General features: G+C 59.2%; 1 protein-coding gene across 3 annotated transcripts in view; it reads left to right on the top strand.

Moving 5' to 3' along the window:
• The window catches only part of ADGRL1 (adhesion G protein-coupled receptor L1), a 53,358-nt gene that overhangs the window by 29,377 nt on the left and 6,935 nt on the right, over positions 1-17,046 (top strand). For all 3 annotated transcript variants that reach the window (XM_061150101.1, XM_061150102.1, XM_061150103.1), the window contains 14 exons: positions 1,978-2,087; positions 9,380-10,180; positions 11,202-11,516; positions 12,248-12,351; positions 12,617-12,802; positions 13,122-13,160; positions 13,311-13,494; positions 13,663-13,785; positions 14,288-14,502; positions 14,802-14,972; positions 15,395-15,604; positions 15,725-15,945; positions 16,186-16,252; positions 16,741-16,832. In XM_061150101.1, coding sequence (XP_061006084.1) covers positions 1,978-2,087; positions 9,380-10,180; positions 11,202-11,516; positions 12,248-12,351; positions 12,617-12,802; positions 13,122-13,160; positions 13,311-13,494; positions 13,663-13,785; positions 14,288-14,502; positions 14,802-14,972; positions 15,395-15,604; positions 15,725-15,945; positions 16,186-16,252; positions 16,741-16,832 — 2,838 coding nt within the window. The remainder of the gene's footprint in view (positions 1-1,977; positions 2,088-9,379; positions 10,181-11,201; positions 11,517-12,247; positions 12,352-12,616; positions 12,803-13,121; positions 13,161-13,310; positions 13,495-13,662; positions 13,786-14,287; positions 14,503-14,801; positions 14,973-15,394; positions 15,605-15,724; positions 15,946-16,185; positions 16,253-16,740; positions 16,833-17,046) is intronic.

The following is a 17,046-nucleotide window of genomic DNA, read 5'->3' on the forward strand; positions in this document are numbered from 1 at the left end:
TCACAAACAGAATCAGAATTGAAAAGACCCTCAGCACCTGCTTCTATCTTAGTACTGAAACCCTGCCCCCCACTTCCACCCTGGGGCCAATCCCTTAAAGGCTACATCATACCTACTCTCACCTCCCAGGTTAGAACTCAGTCACAGGCACTTCCCAGCAGGGGAGGCTGGACATGCGGTTTTTCCAGGAAGGCCAGCATTTCTCCCATCCAAGTACTAACCAGGCCTGACCCTGCTTAGCTTCTGAGATCAGACGATCGGGCGCGTTCAGGGTGGTATGGCCGTAGACAAGGCCAGCATTTCTATGTTTCTCTTTTTGTTTTCATGGAGGCGAAATCCACATAACAAAAGATTCACCATTTTATTAAAGTGAACAGTTCAGTGGCGTTAATTACATTCACGATATTGTGCAATCTCTGCCTCTGTCAAGTTCCAGAACATTTTCATCACCTCAAAAGGAAACTCCGTCACCCTGAACAGTCACTCCCCATCCCTCTCCCCTCCCCTGAGTCCCTGGCAACCACTCATCTACTTTCTGTCTCTGGATTTGCCTGTTTTGGACATTTCATATAAATAGAACTGTGAAACACGTGGCCTCTGGGGCTGGCTTCTTTCACTAAGCATGATGTTTTCAAGGCTCATCCATGGTGTAGTATTAGAGCTTCCTTCCTTTTTTATGGCTGAATAATACTCCATTGTGTGGATAAGCTGTGTTCCGTTTATCCACTCATTCGTCAGTGGGTTGTCTCTACCTTTTGGTGATTGTGTGAATGATGCTGCTGTGAACATTCATATACAAGCATTTGTACACAAGTATACCTTCAGGGTTGCAGTAGATGAATGCACCTGCTTTCAGTTCTTTGGGGAACAGAACTAGTTCTTTGGTTCCTAGGTAACGAAGTCTCTGTTTAACCATCTGAGCTCAGTGTTATATTTTTTGATTTATTTATTTTTAATTGAAGGATAATTGCTTTACAATATTGTGTTGGTTTCTGCCATACATCAACATGCATCAGCCATAAGTATACATAGGTCCCCTCCCTCTTGAACCTCCCTCCCACCTCCCATCAGTGTTATATATATATATTTTTTTTTTTTTTTTTTCAGTGTTATATTTTTGAAAAAAGGAGTTGAGGGGTGGGGGTATGAGGAGATGCTCATGAGTTAAGCACTCATTGATTAAGAGCAGGACTGAAGTGAAGACACAGGAGCCCCCTCTGCCCCATACCTGTCAGGAAGCCCCCACACCAAACCACTTCTTACACACCCACAGTCAAGTTGCTGTCCTGCTCAGCCAAGACTCGGCCTGCTCCAGGAAATGGAGACCTTAACCATGGGTAAAGACAGCAGAGAAGAAACATCTTTTTGTTGTTGCTAAGTAGACTTCCCATTACATGGTAGCCAGACTCCTGAGAAGTTGACAGGGACTTCGGGGAGTTCCACATGGGGAACTGAGGATGGTTTCAGCATGAAGGGACAACTCTGCCCCTCTCTGGCTGCAGAGCCTCATGGCAGCTCTGTCCAAAAGGTGGGACATATCAAGACCTGGTATGAGGTGGCAAACACTGAGCATTCCATCAATAGCATGTTCACAAAGATACCACCTTATATGTATGGCTTCACATCTTATTAAACAAACGACAAGTTTTATGGTCAATTTATGGGGGGAAAAAAGACATAATGGCACAGGTGACACTCAGGATGAAAGTGATGAAGGGTGACTAGAAAAACAGTTTATGGAGTGACCCCTCTGGCATAGCCCTGAGCTTCCTGCTGTGCCAGGCCTGAAAATAGAAGAATCCTATCTGGAAGGAGAGAGCAGACAGGAAACAGAAAACAACACCCACATAAGGCCCTTGGCATGGTCTCCATGGTTTCTTCCCAATGTGGAGATGTCCATTCCTCTCCTGACCCTGGGCCTCCCCTGCCTAGTTCCAGGCTTGTCTTTTCCTAACCCCCCCCATCTCTCCTCCACAGGTGTAACAACCGCACCCAGTGTGTGGTGGTCGCTGGCTCCGACGCCTTTCCGGACCCCTGCCCTGGGACCTACAAGTACCTGGAGGTGCAGTACGACTGTGTCCCCTACAGTGAGTCATCTTGTTCCTCATGCGACACGGGCCCTTCCCTCTCCCAGAAGCGAGTGAGGAGGAGACACCTTGCACACACACACACACACACACACACACACACACACACACACACACAAGGCCCATTTGGGGCCAGGAACACAAGGGATGGCTGGACCCACTCCCTCCCTCACAGACACCCTTGTCCACACTGCTGTCTGACCCACCCCACCCCTACCCTTGACTCTGTCCCCATCCACTGGGCGCCTTCTCCAACTCTTTTTACTCTGGCCTGCTCACCTTGCTTCTTCACCTGCCCTTGGCTTATTTATACACTTCAAGGCCACACTTCAAGGCACACTTATCTCTCCTCTCCCCGGGCATTGACCTCACTGCCATCTAATTCCTCTTCCCCTGCTCTTCCCACATCCCTTCCCTTCCTGACCACCTCTTAGACACATGCTCTTCCCTCTAACCCCACTTCCTCTCAGCTCCCTCTCCTTTCTCTCATCCTTCTCACTCCTCACAGGCCCCCACTCCTGCCCCTTCCCAATCCTGGAAGCTGGACATTATACCCATAGAGAGGCAGGTCACCCTCTGAGGCCCGGCAACAGATCTCATGTGAAGGGCTAGGGATGTCTTCCACAGATTCCTAACTCTTGGTTGGTTTGCTTATTAGCATGCTAGTACTTCCTGTCTGCACAGGAAGTGCTGCCATGTTGGACTGAGGGTGGCACCCAAGCATCCTGAGGAAGGTGATCTGGGGAGCCAGGGGCCTGCCATTCTTGCACCCGACCAAAGGAAGCAAACCATGGACAGGGTCTCTCCTCCTCAGCACCCCACCCTTAACATGGCCCTTCTTTCCAGCCCTCATGCTTCCCCCCCCTTCCCCATCATCCATTCCCTCCTCTCCACCCCCAGCTTCACGTAGTCAACCTGGAGGTAGGGCCCTCTGGGCAGAGGGGGGAGGAGGCAGGGCCGCCAGGGTGTCTTGAGTGTGGGGGGCAGGGGCGGGGGAGCAGGAGGCCCTGTGACTCTCCCTCCTCTCCCCTCCCACCCCAGCCTTCCCCCCCAACCCCCAACCTTTGATTTCTCCTCGCAGGTGACCACAGACGTGCTGGGGGAGATAGGAGCCTCATGTGCTTCCATAGCTTTCTTCTTTTACTCCTTACCCTTTCCTTTCAGCGACCGAGGCCTCCAGTCATCGCCTGAGGGGGACGCCCATCTGATCCTTGAAGCCTCCCCACAGCACTGGGGACACTGCCCACCCCCTGTGGGCTGGGCCAGCAGGGGAAGGGGGACAGGAGTTGGGGGGCACAGCACAGTGGAAAAGTCTAGAATGGGTTCGAGGTTCAGCCCCGGCCCTTGGGTTTTCTGGCTTGGAAACTGGAGCAAAAGACTTAAATTCCTCTGGGCTGCTGCAGAAGGAGGCGAGAGTCCAGGAGGTCATGTGTGCAAGGCACCCAGCCCAGGGCCCAGCACAGAGCCCACTTGTGGTGGCAAAGTGCTGGATGTAAACTCCCCCCACAGGGCAGAGACCTCATCTTCAAACCCCTCCCCAGCGCCCAGACCCAAGCCTGGTTCAGGATGTGCTCAGTAATGGTTTGGGTGCCCTTTCAATCCAGTTGAGCCTTTACCTTCCTCTGTGATGGTGGGAGGGGATCAAACACCTCTGAGATGCTGCTAGGACTGTGGAGAACATGGGTAAAAGCTCTTTGTGCACCCCCAGCCGTAGATGTGAAGGAGACTGCACCCATTTTGTCAGTCGTGTTGCCTCACTTCATTAAACCTGTTTGCTCATCTGTAGACAGGATTCTTGAAACGCTGCCAGAGGGGTGCTTAGCACAGTTCCTGTCACCTAATAAGCGCTGAGCACTTAGTAGTCGTTGCTTTTCTTCTGACCACTCACCATGACTTTTACCAATTATTATTGCTATGGGTAATCAAAAATAAAACTAACACCAGATGACAAACCCAGTTTCTCCTGAGACCAGGAAGATAAAAAGAAGGGGGGAAAAAAAATCTCCTGGTCCAAGTGGTGTCCAAAAGCAAGTGGGGAAAAAAAAAAAAAAACCAAATGAGTGGATACCATGCAGGTAAAGAAGCAGGGAAGAGGTGTAGAGACTTCCTGGAGCTGAACCTCTCAGTGTGGGTGGGAGGGCATGACCCACAGAGACCAGGAGGACTCAGGGAACGGGCAGCCCCCAGTCTGATGGGAGAGAGCTACCTTGAGCCCTGGGAGAAGCAGAGGCACACACGCTTGGGTGCGCGTGCACACACACACACACACACACTCTCACACTCACAGTCACTGATACGGAGGCTGTATCTGGGGGGCTGGGCTAACTCCTGGTCCCAGAAGAAGGCTGGCATTCCAAGGGTGATGGAAGCCAGGCCACCGAACAGGGAGGCCTGGCACTCACTCATCCCCAGACCTTTCTTTCTCTGAGCACCTCCTGTGTACCAGGCCCTGGGAGAGGCGCTGGGAAGGGAGTCAGACACTGCTCCTCCCGACAGACAGGTGGCAGGAGAGTGAGGCCCTGGTCAGAGGTTCCTAAGGGGCCGGGGGGGCCCAAAGCCTGGAGGGGGCACAGCCTGGGCAGCCCCTCTTGCCATGGGCTTCAGAGGCTGGGGTGACCCCAGTGCTGGTCGGGGGTGGGAGCCGTGGGTGTGTGGGGCACCCCCTCCCCTGGCACACGAACCTGACAGGCCCGACTAACGCTGGATTTGCCTTGCAGCTGAGCACAGTCTAACCCGTGCCCCCTTCCTCCCCAGGTGCTGCCCGCCTGCCCATCCCAGCCGCAGGCTGGGGAGCTCCCAGCTCCTGGGCCCCCAGGGGGGAGCTGGGCAGAGAAACTGAGCCTCGGGCTTGCCCCCGGGGGAGCGGGGGAGCGTGTCTGTGCCCCCACCTGCTGTCCTGCCCCGTCTGTGATGTCCCCCCACCCCAGCCTCTTCCCTCTCTGCCTGCGTCTCCCCCACGGGGCTCTTGGAGGCCTCTCCATCATTCTGTGTCCGACGCTGCCACCCTCTCTCTGTGTTGGCTTCTGGGGTGGGGGTGGGGTTCCGAGGGTTTTGGGGAAACTCAGCTGGACTCTTTTTAAGGCCAGCACAGAAGGGGAGGGCATTCTGCGTGTTTTCTCTGTGGTGCTCCCAGGCTGAGGGAGGCACTGAATGCCCTCCTGGGCCCCCGGTTCTAGCAGGAGGGCAGCAGACAGGGCTGGAGGGGACCAAGGGGATCCTCCACCCCCCCACCATCCTTTCCTGGTGCCCCCCCCAGGGGAGCTGCCTCCCAACTGGGGCTCCCCCTCCCCAGCCTTGCTGCACTGAGGGTGCCCCTTCCCGTCTGAGGGCTCTGTCCGTCTGCCTACCTGTATACCCCCTCTCCCCACCCCACCCTGTGTCTCTCTTGGTCTCTGTCCTCCCATGTGTCTCCCTCCTCCCTGTGACTGTCTCCCCGACATCCTCCCTAGGAGGAAAGGACGTGGGGGCGGGGGCTGACGCTACCTTCGGGGTTGGGGAACCAGGAGTGAGGAAAAGAAAGGAAAAGGGGGCGTGTTGCCAGAAAAGAAACGAAAGCAATTTAATCTTTTTTTTTTTTCTCTTTTTTTCTTGCACATTTTTTTTTTCAATTTGTTTTCTCTCTCTCTTCCGATGCTTAAAGTAGAAGTGGAGCAGAAAGGTAAACGCACTGTTACCAATGCTAACCCCTAACTCAGACTTTGTTTTACCTGTACCACACTTATGTGACCTGCCCTCCCCTCCAGCCCCTTCTTCTGCCCCCCACCCCCCAACTTGGTCCAGTCGCTCCCCCCCCACCCCAGTGTCCCCACCCCTGGTGGGGCCAGCCCTGGTGCGACTGGGCAACCCCAACCTCCAGACACCCAAGGGAGCTTCTCTGAGCTCGGGCAGGACCTTCTGCTCTCTCTGCCTGTCTCTCTCTCTCTCTCCTCTCACTCTGTCTCTCTCTCCCTGTCCCTCCTTTCTAGTCCCTGGCCCTTGCAGGGGTGGGGGGAACCTGACCTTCTCTCATACTTCTTTTGCCTCCTTCAGGAGAAGTCTATAAGCATCCAGGGTGGGTGGGGAGGGAGGGACCCTCTTCCCTGGCTCCCGACGGGGGGCAGAGGGCATGGGGGAGCCGTCTGTCTTCTTTTTTCTTCCTGCCCCAACTTTTGTGTCTGGTTCAGGGGAGGAGGGAGGGAGGGGACACCTTTGTTTTCCTTTTGGGGAGCAGATTACCTCCTTCTCCTCCTCCTCTCTCTCTTTCTCTCTCTCTCTCTCTTCTTTCTTTCTCTCTCTGGCTCCTGGTGGTTTAAGTTCCTTCTGGTTTGGCGTTTCCAAGGCCCAGAGCTGTTTCGGAGCACGGAGCACCAGTTTTCCCCACCCCCACCCCCATCCTCCACCAGCGGGGGGTGGTGGGGGGCAGCCCCTGGGGAGAGGGGTGTGAGTTGCCCCCAGCCCGGGGAGGGCGCCTGCCAGATCACTGGGGGGCCGAGAGGGTGGAGGGGCGGGCCTCACGGTTGGGGGAGCGAGGGGCGGGGGAGCGTTTTTTGTTTTTTTTTTTTTCCTTTGGTTCTGAAATACTTGCGAAGCTGCAGTCAGGGTTTCTTCTGGGCTGTTGTGGTTAGAGGACCAGAGAGAGGGGGGCGGGGGAGGCACAGGCTGGGTCTGGGGGCTTCCGTGAGCACCGTAATTTCTTCCTTCAGCAGTGGAGGAGAGGACTCCATGGCGGGCAGGGAGGGTGGCTGGGCCGGGCTTGGCTATCGGGGAGGGTCACTGCCTCCCCTGAAAGTCGTGGGAAATGGACAGCTCTGAGGCGAGGAGGGGAGGGATGACCTTTCAGGATCACATTGGCCTTGAAATTACGGTGGTCAGTGGAGCTTCCCCTTTGAGGGAGGCAGGGCGGGGTCCTTCCGAGCTGCTCCCCTCCCCCTTGTCCCTTCCCCCATCTCATAGAGGCCTGGGCCACCAGCCCACCGCCCTGCCCCTCACTGCACCCCACCACTCTCTCCCTCTCTCTTTCCTGGAGTCTCTCCGCCCAGCACCAGACACTCTTCTTGCAGGCCCGGTGGTGGTCGGACACGCAGCCTGGGATGTTTTCTCTTCAAGGGATGGGTGGGAGGAGGCTGGAGGGCAGAGAAGGCTTTGGGAGCTTGGTGCTGGGTCAGGGTCCTTGCTGGCAAAGGCCCTAAGCAGGCCCTTCCTCATCTTCTCCCCCTTCCCCCAGGGTAACCTCTAACCACGTTTTCCTTCTCCATGCCCTGCCCACCAGGCCGGGCTCTGAGACCTCCCACTGCCCACCCCCACCCGCCCCCCACACACAAACACATCTGCTCAGACATCACAGAGCTGGCTGGGGGGCCCGGCTTGGGGAGAGGGAAGACCCAGGCCCAGGAGAAAAGGGCAGAGGCCAGTGGGCTGGACAGAAGGTGCAGGCTAACCCCTCAGGGCACTGGGAACACAGCACTGGAGCCCCAGGCTTCCCTCCCCCCACTAAAGCAAGGCATGCGCCTGGCTGCTTTGTGACCCAAGACCCCTGGATCAAAATGTCCCTGATACTGTGGAGGGAGGGCTGGAATCCCCAGCCACCCACCTAAGCCTGCTGAAGAATGAGGCTGGAATTGGGGGAATGAGGAATGGTTCCTGGTCGAGCCCCTCTAACCACTGGGGCCACTCCCCTCCCCAAGCCAGCACCAAGTCCCAGCCCTCTCTTGTCCCCTCGGGCCGGCTGCTTTGGTGACAGGCCAAGCAGGAGCAGAGAATTCACTACAAACTCTCACCCTGGCCGGTCCTCGGGTTCTGCTAGTAGGGAGACGAGAGGGAGGCCCCCAGCCATCCTGGTTGGAGGGGTCTTACCACTATGGGAGGAGAAGGAAGGGAGCCTGGCCACACTGTTTGTGCCAGTCCAGACTCCCACCGGGTCAGTAAGGGGAGCCCAGGAGTAGGTGGCGCTGGGTCGTGACTGGGCAAGGGTGGGCAGGCCGTTGGTGGCCAACGAGATGCAGTTGAGGTTTTCCTCCTTTTCAGGGAATGGGGGGGTGGGGCGGGGGCCCCCCACCTTTCTGACATCAGCGCTGCCTTGGTCCCTCCTCCCGAGCCGGGGATGGTTGCAGGTAAATCGGGTCCGGGAAGGGGAGGTGGGGGGCCTGTTGGGGGCGGGCTGGGTCTTTATCCTAGCACCTGGTTCCCTCCCTGGCCCCCTCTGAGCTGGACCTGGGACTGCCCCCCCAAGGGACCCTCAGTCGGGCCTGGGCCTTGGAGTGAATTCTCTGCTCACCCCCTCTCTCCTCGCCAGCGCTAACTCTTTCTTCCCAGGTGCTCTCCGGCGTGCCTCCCTTGGAGCCAGGACCTCGCCGAGCGCCCCCACACCACCACTTGTCTCTCTTCCCTCCACACAGCTCTCCTCCCCCCTCCCCAACTCTCCCGGGAGTCCCCTCCCTCTCTGCCCTCGCCCCACCACCCCTGTGCACCAGTATCAGTGTCTGCTGCTCAATAAACCCCAAGAGAGACCCTGCCGGCTGGGGGCAGGGCGGGGCACCCCTCAGGAGGGGCTGGACTTTTCCGAAAACCCTTCCTCAGCTCCTGATTTCCTGGGTGTTGGGTGGGGGGTTGTCACAGGCTGCGTCAGGAACCTTGGGTGCCTCTTTCACCCTGGAAAAGGAGTGCGCTCCTGACACCCACCCACAGTGGGTACGGAAACATCACTCTACCTTGCAGTTTTTGCAGGAGGAAGAAAATGGAGTTAAAAAAAAAAGGAAAAAAAAAAAAAATATATATATATATATATCTGTGTCCTGGTGTGGTTGGTGAAAGATGGGACCCTTGACCCTAGCTCTTCCATAGGAGTGCAAATGATGGCGAAGGGACAGGGCCCTGAGTCCCTGGAACCTCAAAGCTGCCAGTGGCTGCAATGAGGAAATCTCTCCATCCCCCACTAAAGGCACAGGAGACTGACTCTGGGATGGCTCTTGCCGAACCCCATATCCCCAGCCTGTGGGGTCTCTAGCAGCCAGGGAAGGAAAGAGGGGCACCTCCTCCCCCCCAAACCCCACTAACCCTGCTCTTAATGGCCTCCAGGGTTGACATCTCCAGGGAGAGGGGCAGCTGGGCGGGGCAGGGGTCCCAGCCCAGAAACCCCCTTCCCATCACCAGCCCTACCAAGCAACCGTGACTGCAGCAGCAGGAGGGGACAGCCTGGCTCCCCCCGCTGGCCGCGTGACCAACTCGCCTCTCTCTCTCCCCTTCCCTCGCCACCCCCCGCCCCCCCCTGCTCCTCCTCTCCCCGTGTCCTCCCTGCCCCTCCCCGCCCGACCCAGTCTTCGTGTGCCCAGGGACCCTGCAGAAGGTTCTGGAGCCCACCTCAACCCACGAGTCGGAGCACCAGTCTGGCGCATGGTGCAAGGACCCACTGCAGGCGGGTGACCGCATCTATGTCATGCCGTGGATCCCTTACCGCACGGACACGCTGACGGAGTACGCCTCGTGGGAGGACTACGTGGCGGCGCGCCACACCACCACCTATCGCCTGCCCAACCGCGTAGACGGCACAGGCTTCGTGGTCTACGACGGCGCCGTCTTCTACAACAAGGAGCGCACGCGCAACATCGTCAAGTACGACCTGCGCACGCGCATCAAGAGCGGGGAGACGGTCATCAACACGGCCAATTACCACGACACCTCGCCCTACCGCTGGGGGGGCAAGACCGACATCGACCTCGCAGTGGACGAGAACGGGCTGTGGGTCATCTACGCCACTGAGGGCAACAACGGGCGGCTGGTGGTGAGCCAGCTCAACCCCTACACGCTGCGCTTCGAGGGCACGTGGGAGACGGGCTACGACAAGCGCTCCGCGTCCAACGCCTTCATGGTGTGCGGCGTCCTGTACGTGCTGCGCTCGGTGTACGTGGACGACGACAGCGAGGCGGCCGGCAACCGCGTGGACTACGCCTTCAACACCAACGCCAACCGTGAGGAGCCCGTGAGCCTGGCCTTTCCCAACCCCTACCAGTTCGTCTCCTCTGTCGACTATAACCCTCGCGACAACCAGCTCTATGTCTGGAACAACTACTTTGTGGTGCGCTATAGCCTGGAGTTTGGGCCGCCTGACCCTAGTGCGGGTGAGGACAGCTTGAGTTCACGCCTCAACACCCCCTGCCCCTGGGTCTCACAGCGGAGGGGGGTGCACCCTGAGCTCCTAGAGGACCTGGAGGTGCGTTCAGGGGAACCCTGGAGGTCACAGACGTAGCAACGTGACAGGCTGTTTTCAGCACTTTGCAGTTAGCTCCTCTGATCCTGCAGTCTGAGAGCCAGGGCTTACTGTTGCCTCATTTACAGATGAGGAAACCCAAGCACTGGGTGGGCTTCCCCGGTGGCTCAGATGGTAAAGAATGCGCCTGCAGTGTGGGAGACCTAGGTTCCATCCCCGGGTCAGGAAGGCCCCCTGGAGAAGGGAATGGCTACCCACTCCAATATCATGGCCTGGAGAATTCCATGGACAGAGGAGCCTGGCAGGCTGCAGTCTGTGGAGGTGTCAAAGAGTTGGACACAACTGAGCGACTTTCACATACAGAAGCCCTTGGTGGATGTGAGATTAGCTAGCTTGCTTATTTGAGAAGCTAGACCAAGGAATCTGGGCTTGGCTAAAAGCCAAGCTGCACTGAGTCTCCTAAGGGCGTTTTGAGCCCTGGAGCCCTTTCAACCCCAGTCTTGGGTGGGAGTACCAGTAAAACAGCAAAGCTGAACTGCTGATATTGACTAGGGTTGGGGACCCCTCCGCAGTCTCACTCTAACCCTTCGGCTACCCTGAACCAGCTCTGCGCAGCCCCACAGCTCCAGAAGAGTCCCCATGAATCAAAAAGGGGGAGTTGAGGTCCCCAGAGGGAAGGGACGTGGCCAGGTCAGAGCCCAGAGTAAGAGGAGCATGAGGATGGGAGCCTTCAATACCTTCCTGGGTTGTCCTCCGCCGTTGCTGTCAGACCTCAGAGTACAAATGAGTGGATTTCTGCCACCTTCTGATGCTTTATAGTCCCAGGGGTATGCGGGACCTCTGGGCAGAGAGGGGCTAGGGGAGATCTCCTAGAGCTAGTTGGGAGATCAACCCTGGGGGTAACCCTATCTCGTATCCCCTCTCCCTTCCAGGCCCAGCCACTTCCCCACCCCTCAGCACAACCACCACAGCCCGGCCCACACCCCTGACCAGCACGGCCTCGCCCGCAGCCACCACCCCACTCCGCCGGGCACCCCTCACCACACACCCCGTGGGTGCCATCAACCAGCTGGGACCTGACCTACCTCCAGCCACCGCCCCGGCCCCCAGCACCCGGCGGCCCCCCGCCCCCAATCTGCACGTGTCCCCAGAACTCTTTTGTGAACCTCGAGAGGTGCGGCGGGTCCAGTGGCCAGCTACCCAGCAGGGCATGCTGGTGGAGAGGCCCTGCCCCAAGGGGACTCGAGGTGAGTGCCGAGCCCAGGTGACCTCTGCTGCAGCTGGCTTGGGGAATGACCACTGCTGGCCTGGCCAGAGAGGGGACAGGGGACATGCCCCAGCTCAGCTTGGATGCGCTTACCCGTCTACCTTTCCTGCCAGAGTGGGCCGTACGCAGGGGTCGTGCTTCATGTCTGCAGCTGTGTCCCCAGGGCACAGTCACAGCTCAGTTAGTGCCCCCGGCCCCACCCCTGTTCCCTCCTGCAAGTCTAAGCAGCTGCCATGCAAAGCCCTGGATGGACCCTGCAGGGAGCCCCTGGGAGGTAACCTGAGTCCTGGCCTCAGACCGAAAGGGACACAGGCCCAGGAGGGGCTGGGGGCAGGACACAGCAGCTGATGCACCAGAGAAGGCAGGGCCGGGACCAGGCTCCAGGGATCCGAGCGAAGGGTCAGAGAGACTTTGCGGGAGGCATGGTGGGGCTTCCAAGGCAGGCTTGACCGGAAGGCTCCAGCTTTGTGGTAGGCCAAGCTGGAAGAGGAGCCGGGCGGGTTTAGGGGAAGTGGGTGGCTCATGTCACCTCAGAGTGACACCTCTCTTTGACTGTCTGGCCTGTTTCATGTCCGGTCTTCCGTGTCCCCTCACCTCTCCCCTCACCTGCTCGCCCCCGTCTCTCTGCCATCTCCTTTCTCCCTGCTCTGGCCCGTCTTCCTCTCCCTCCCCATGGTTCCCTTCTCTGTTCCTGTGTGTCTGTCCCTACAGGAATTGCCTCCTTCCAGTGTCTACCAGCCCTGGGGCTCTGGAATCCCCGGGGCCCTGACCTCAGCAACTGCACCTCCCCCTGGGTCAACCAGGTGGCCCAGAAGGTACCAGCAGCCACCCCGCCCCCAGATGGGCACACGTGCTTACCCTGCTGGCCCCGGGTGCCCGGGCACAGCGGGGGCGGTGGAACTCCTGGGGAGACAGGCCAGGGTCCATCCCTAGCCTCCAGAGGGAACAGACAGAGGGGGCGGACCAGGGCAGGCAGAGAGAAGGGGCTGCAGAGAGGGATGAGCGGGGCTGAGCAGGCCTGCTGTGTGGAGAGAGAAGCCCCCTGACGAGGCTGGGGGCCCCCCCTCCTGCCTCCCGCAGATCAAGAGCGGGGAGAACGCGGCCAACATTGCCAGCGAGCTGGCCCGCCACACCCGGGGCTCCATCTACGCGGGTGATGTGTCCTCCTCTGTGAAGCTGATGGAGCAACTGCTGGACATTCTGGATGCCCAGCTGCAGGCACTGCGGCCCATTGAGCGCGAGTCAGCCGGCAAGAACTATAACAAGGTGGGCCCAGTGGCAGGGGCTGTGGGGCAGGGGCACCGCCCTGGGAACTTGGGAGGCACCCAGCCTGGCACTGCAGAGCCGGGCGGCCACCCACGGCCAGGAGAGGAGAAGGCAGGACAGAGCCCAGGCCAGCCAGGACTCCTTCCTGGATGGTCCTGGGGGCATGGGGGCTCCCTTAGGAATGGCTCTTGCTCATGGGCTAGCCCCAGGTCAGTGGCAGAGACAGAAGAGGAATCTCTCTGGTGCCCAGACGTGAGTGTCAGGGTTCGGGGAGAGGGGCTGGGAGACCCGCCCTCACACCACCTCCCTTTTCCCCCAGATGCACAAGCGGGAGAGAACTTGCAAGGACTACATCAAGGTGAGGCCTGGGGGCTTCTGTCTCCTGAATGAGTGGGGCGGGCCCCAGGTGGCACCGGGGGAGATAGAGGTTTGGAGAAGGGGGTGCAGAACCCAGCTGGAGGGACTGAGGGACAGGGGGAGTTGCAACGTTGCCCCGCCACACTTGCAGGCTGTGGTGGAGACGGTGGACAACCTCCTGCGGCCAGAGGCCCTCGAGTCCTGGAAGGACATGAACGCCACCGAGCAGGTGCACACGGCCACCATGCTGCTGGACGTCCTGGAGGAGGGCGCCTTCCTGCTGGCGGACAACGTCAGGGAGCCGGCCCGCTTCCTGGCCGCCAAGCAGAACGTGGGTGAGTGCTGCTGTCATGCTGGGGCAAGTTGGGGTGCAGAACTTGAACGGGGTGGGTCCCTGTTCCTCCTGGACACCCCTGGGCTACCCTGGCCCTCAACCTTGCCCAGGCCTCTGGACTGTGGACAGACCCCAACCTTGTGTGCCCTGCCACCCCCTGTCTCCACAGTCCTCGAGGTCACAGTCCTGAACACTGAGGGCCAAGTGCAGGAGCTGGTGTTCCCCCAGGAGTACCCGAGCGAGAACTCAATCCAGCTGTCTGCCAACACCATCAAGCAGAACAGCCGCAACGGTCAGTGTCCGAACCCTGAGACGGCACCCCAGCTCCTCTCATGGGGAAGTTCTTAACCCTGATCAGGCTGAAGACTCTGATGAGAGGTTGGAGCCCATAGCAACACACAGAGGTGTCCTTCGTTCAAGCTAGTGTAACATTTCGAGGGATTTAGGGGGACCCCACAAAGCCTCACAGAACCTCAGATTGGAGAGGTCACTCTTGTGTGACAGCAGTTGATCCTCAGAGCTTAGGGCAGGTTGTGCCATTTGAGATTAAGGCCTGGAGAGGTTAGGGATTTGCTTAGGGTCCCACAGAAAGTGAGAGGTGGGTGAGGTGTGTCCTGGACCACTACCTTGCCATTGGGAACTGCCTGCAACTGAGCAGCAGTCCCGCGGAAGGGCTCCCAGAGCCCTGCTTGCCTGGGCGGCAGCCTGACTTCAGAGGTCCCAGCGGCCAGTGTACCTGGAGGGCGGCACCGGCCAGGAGCTGACAACACACCTGCTGGGCCTGTCCTACCTAGGAGTGGTCAAGGTTGTCTTCATTCTCTACAACAACCTGGGCCTCTTCCTGTCCACCGAGAACGCCACGGTGAAGCTGGCGGGCGAAGCAGGCTCGGGGGGCCCAGGGGGCGCCTCCCTGGTGGTGAACTCGCAGGTCATCGCGGCGTCCATCAACAAGGAGTCCAGCCGAGTCTTCCTCATGGACCCTGTCATCTTCACTGTGGCCCACCTGGAGGTGAGCTGAGATGCCCCGTCCTTCCGTGAGTGTCCCAGCACCCTCCGCTTTCCCAGGTTGCAGCTCCATACCCCCTACAGTGTGTTCGCTCACCCCGAGAGCAAGTTACAACCCCTCCCTGGAGAAGCAGCCCCCCGGCCCCCACCTTAGCAGCTCGGGCCATCTGTCCCCAGAGATCTCAGGCTGTGACCTGGAGCTGGAAGCCCCAGGCGTGTCTCTCCTGCTTGTCCCCATGGTGGGGTGTGAGGGCTAGGGCTGGACTCCCAGCTCTGACCCCCCCGGCCCCCACCCCACAACAGGCCAAGAACCACTTCAACGCTAACTGCTCCTTCTGGAACTACTCAGAGCGCTCCATGCTGGGCTACTGGTCAACCCAGGGCTGCCGCTTGGTGGAGTCCAACAAGACCCATACCACATGTGCCTGCAGCCACCTCACCAACTTTGCCGTGCTCATGGCGCACCGCGAGATCGTAAGCTGGCCGGCGCCCCGCTCCTCCTGGCGGGCCTGCTTGCTGGCCCAGCCTTGCATGGCCTCAGAGAGCACTGCTTGGGTGGTGCCAGGGGAGGCCACCTTCATGGGCATGGGGGGCCCGAGTCTTGCCCAGGGCAGGAGGCCACATGTCTGGCTCTCCCTAGTCCAAGTTCCACCTTCTCCCAAGGCCTGCTGGAGAGGCAAGTTGGTGTCAACCTTTGTCATTTCGCCACAAGCCTGCCAGAGAATGGGAAGTGAGCGTGCCACCTGTAGAGGGTTGGGGGCCTGGCTGGTTGACCGGGGTGGGGAGGAAGGCCAGGTAGGTGGCAGAAGGCTCAGTGGGCTGCAGCTCGTGGCCCCCGGCCTGGTCCGTGTGTGCAAGGCCAGAGGTGCTCAGCATGCACCCTGCTCCTCCCCCAGTACCAGGGCCGCATCAATGAGCTGCTGCTGTCGGTCATCACTTGGGTGGGCATCGTCATCTCCCTGGTCTGCCTGGCCATCTGCATCTCCACCTTCTGCTTCCTGCGGGGACTGCAGACCGACCGGAACACCATCCACAAGAACCTCTGCATCAACCTCTTCCTGGCGGAGCTGCTGTTCCTCGTTGGGATAGACAAGACTCAGTATGAGGTGGGCGGGACTCTGGGGCAGGAGCGGAAGGGGCGGCGGGGAGGAGAGGTGATGCTCACTGGCCGGTCGGTGGCCAGGGCAGCCCCTCACCTGTGTTGCCTCTCCCACCCCTGCCCCCAGATCGCCTGCCCCATCTTCGCAGGCCTGCTGCACTACTTCTTCCTGGCCGCCTTCTCCTGGTTGTGCCTGGAGGGTGTGCACCTCTACCTGCTGCTGGTGGAGGTGTTTGAGAGCGAGTACTCCCGCACCAAGTACTACTACCTGGGCGGGTACTGCTTCCCTGCCCTGGTGGTGGGCATCGCGGCCGCCATCGACTACCGCAGCTACGGCACCGAGAAGGCGTGAGTGTCCCCTCCACCCAGTCCCTCCTCCTCGCTGGTTCCCTGCTCAGCAGCCTCCCTGGGGCCAGCACCCTCAGGGCACTGGCCTCCCTTCTCCTGAGCTCTGGGGCCCCAGCCATTAGAGTCCCTGGGCCCTGGGAGCCAGAGGGAGGGAAGGGCACACCGCCCCCCACTCCCCGCCCTCCTCACTTCTCCCCCCCCACCCCCACCCCTCCCTTCCCGGCTCTGCTTCCGTCACAGCTGTTGGCTCCGAGTGGACAATTACTTCATCTGGAGCTTCATTGGGCCCGTCTCCTTTGTCATTGTGGTGAGTTGGAAGGCAGTATCCCCAGCGTTGAGTCTGTCCTTCATCCAGACCAGCTCTGACCCCCAGACCCCCATTCTCCCCAAGCCCTTGAAAACTGAGCAGCCAACTGAGGCTAAAAGAGCAGCTTGCATCTGTAAAGTTCCAGCACTGAGGCCTATCTGTCTAGGAGCTGTGGTGTGAGCTCCCGCTGTGTCAGGCCCTGGGCCCTGTCCCCACCAGCCCCGAGAGCCACATTAACAGTTGCCCCAGTTGTCAGGCACCGAGGGGCAGGAAATGGCAACCCACTGCAGGATTCTTTCTTGGGAAATCCCATGGACAGAGGAGCCTGGGGGGTGTAGTCCATGGGGTCGCAAAAAAGTTGGACACCGCGGAGCACACACAGCAGCAGAGGGGACCCTGAAGCAGGGGGTGGGAGCTGAGGTGTGGTCAGGAGCCGCTGCTCGGAGGCAGAGGGACTGCAGGCCAGCCCTCCCCTTGCCCGCCTCCAGGTGAACCTGGTGTTCCTCATGGTGACTCTGCACAAGATGGTCCGGAGCTCGTCCGTGCTCAAGCCTGACTCCAGTCGCCTCGACAACATTAAGTGAGCACCCCTCCCCGCGCCCCTGCCCTGGCACCTCTGAGCTGGGCCCAGCCTCTCTTAGGCTTTCCTGAAAGGTGGTGTTCTCACCTCTGGTGTTGCTTTTTAAGGACAAAGGTGGTGTTTTACTATGTTCTTTATGTATCTGTTTAATGAGTGTTAGAAAACATGGCGTTAGTACAACCGGCACATCATTGCATAGGGTGAGACTGAGCTC

This window comes from Dama dama, chromosome 9 (assembly GCF_033118175.1).
Source record: "Dama dama isolate Ldn47 chromosome 9, ASM3311817v1, whole genome shotgun sequence".
Taxonomy (NCBI): domain Eukaryota; kingdom Metazoa; phylum Chordata; class Mammalia; order Artiodactyla; family Cervidae; genus Dama; species Dama dama.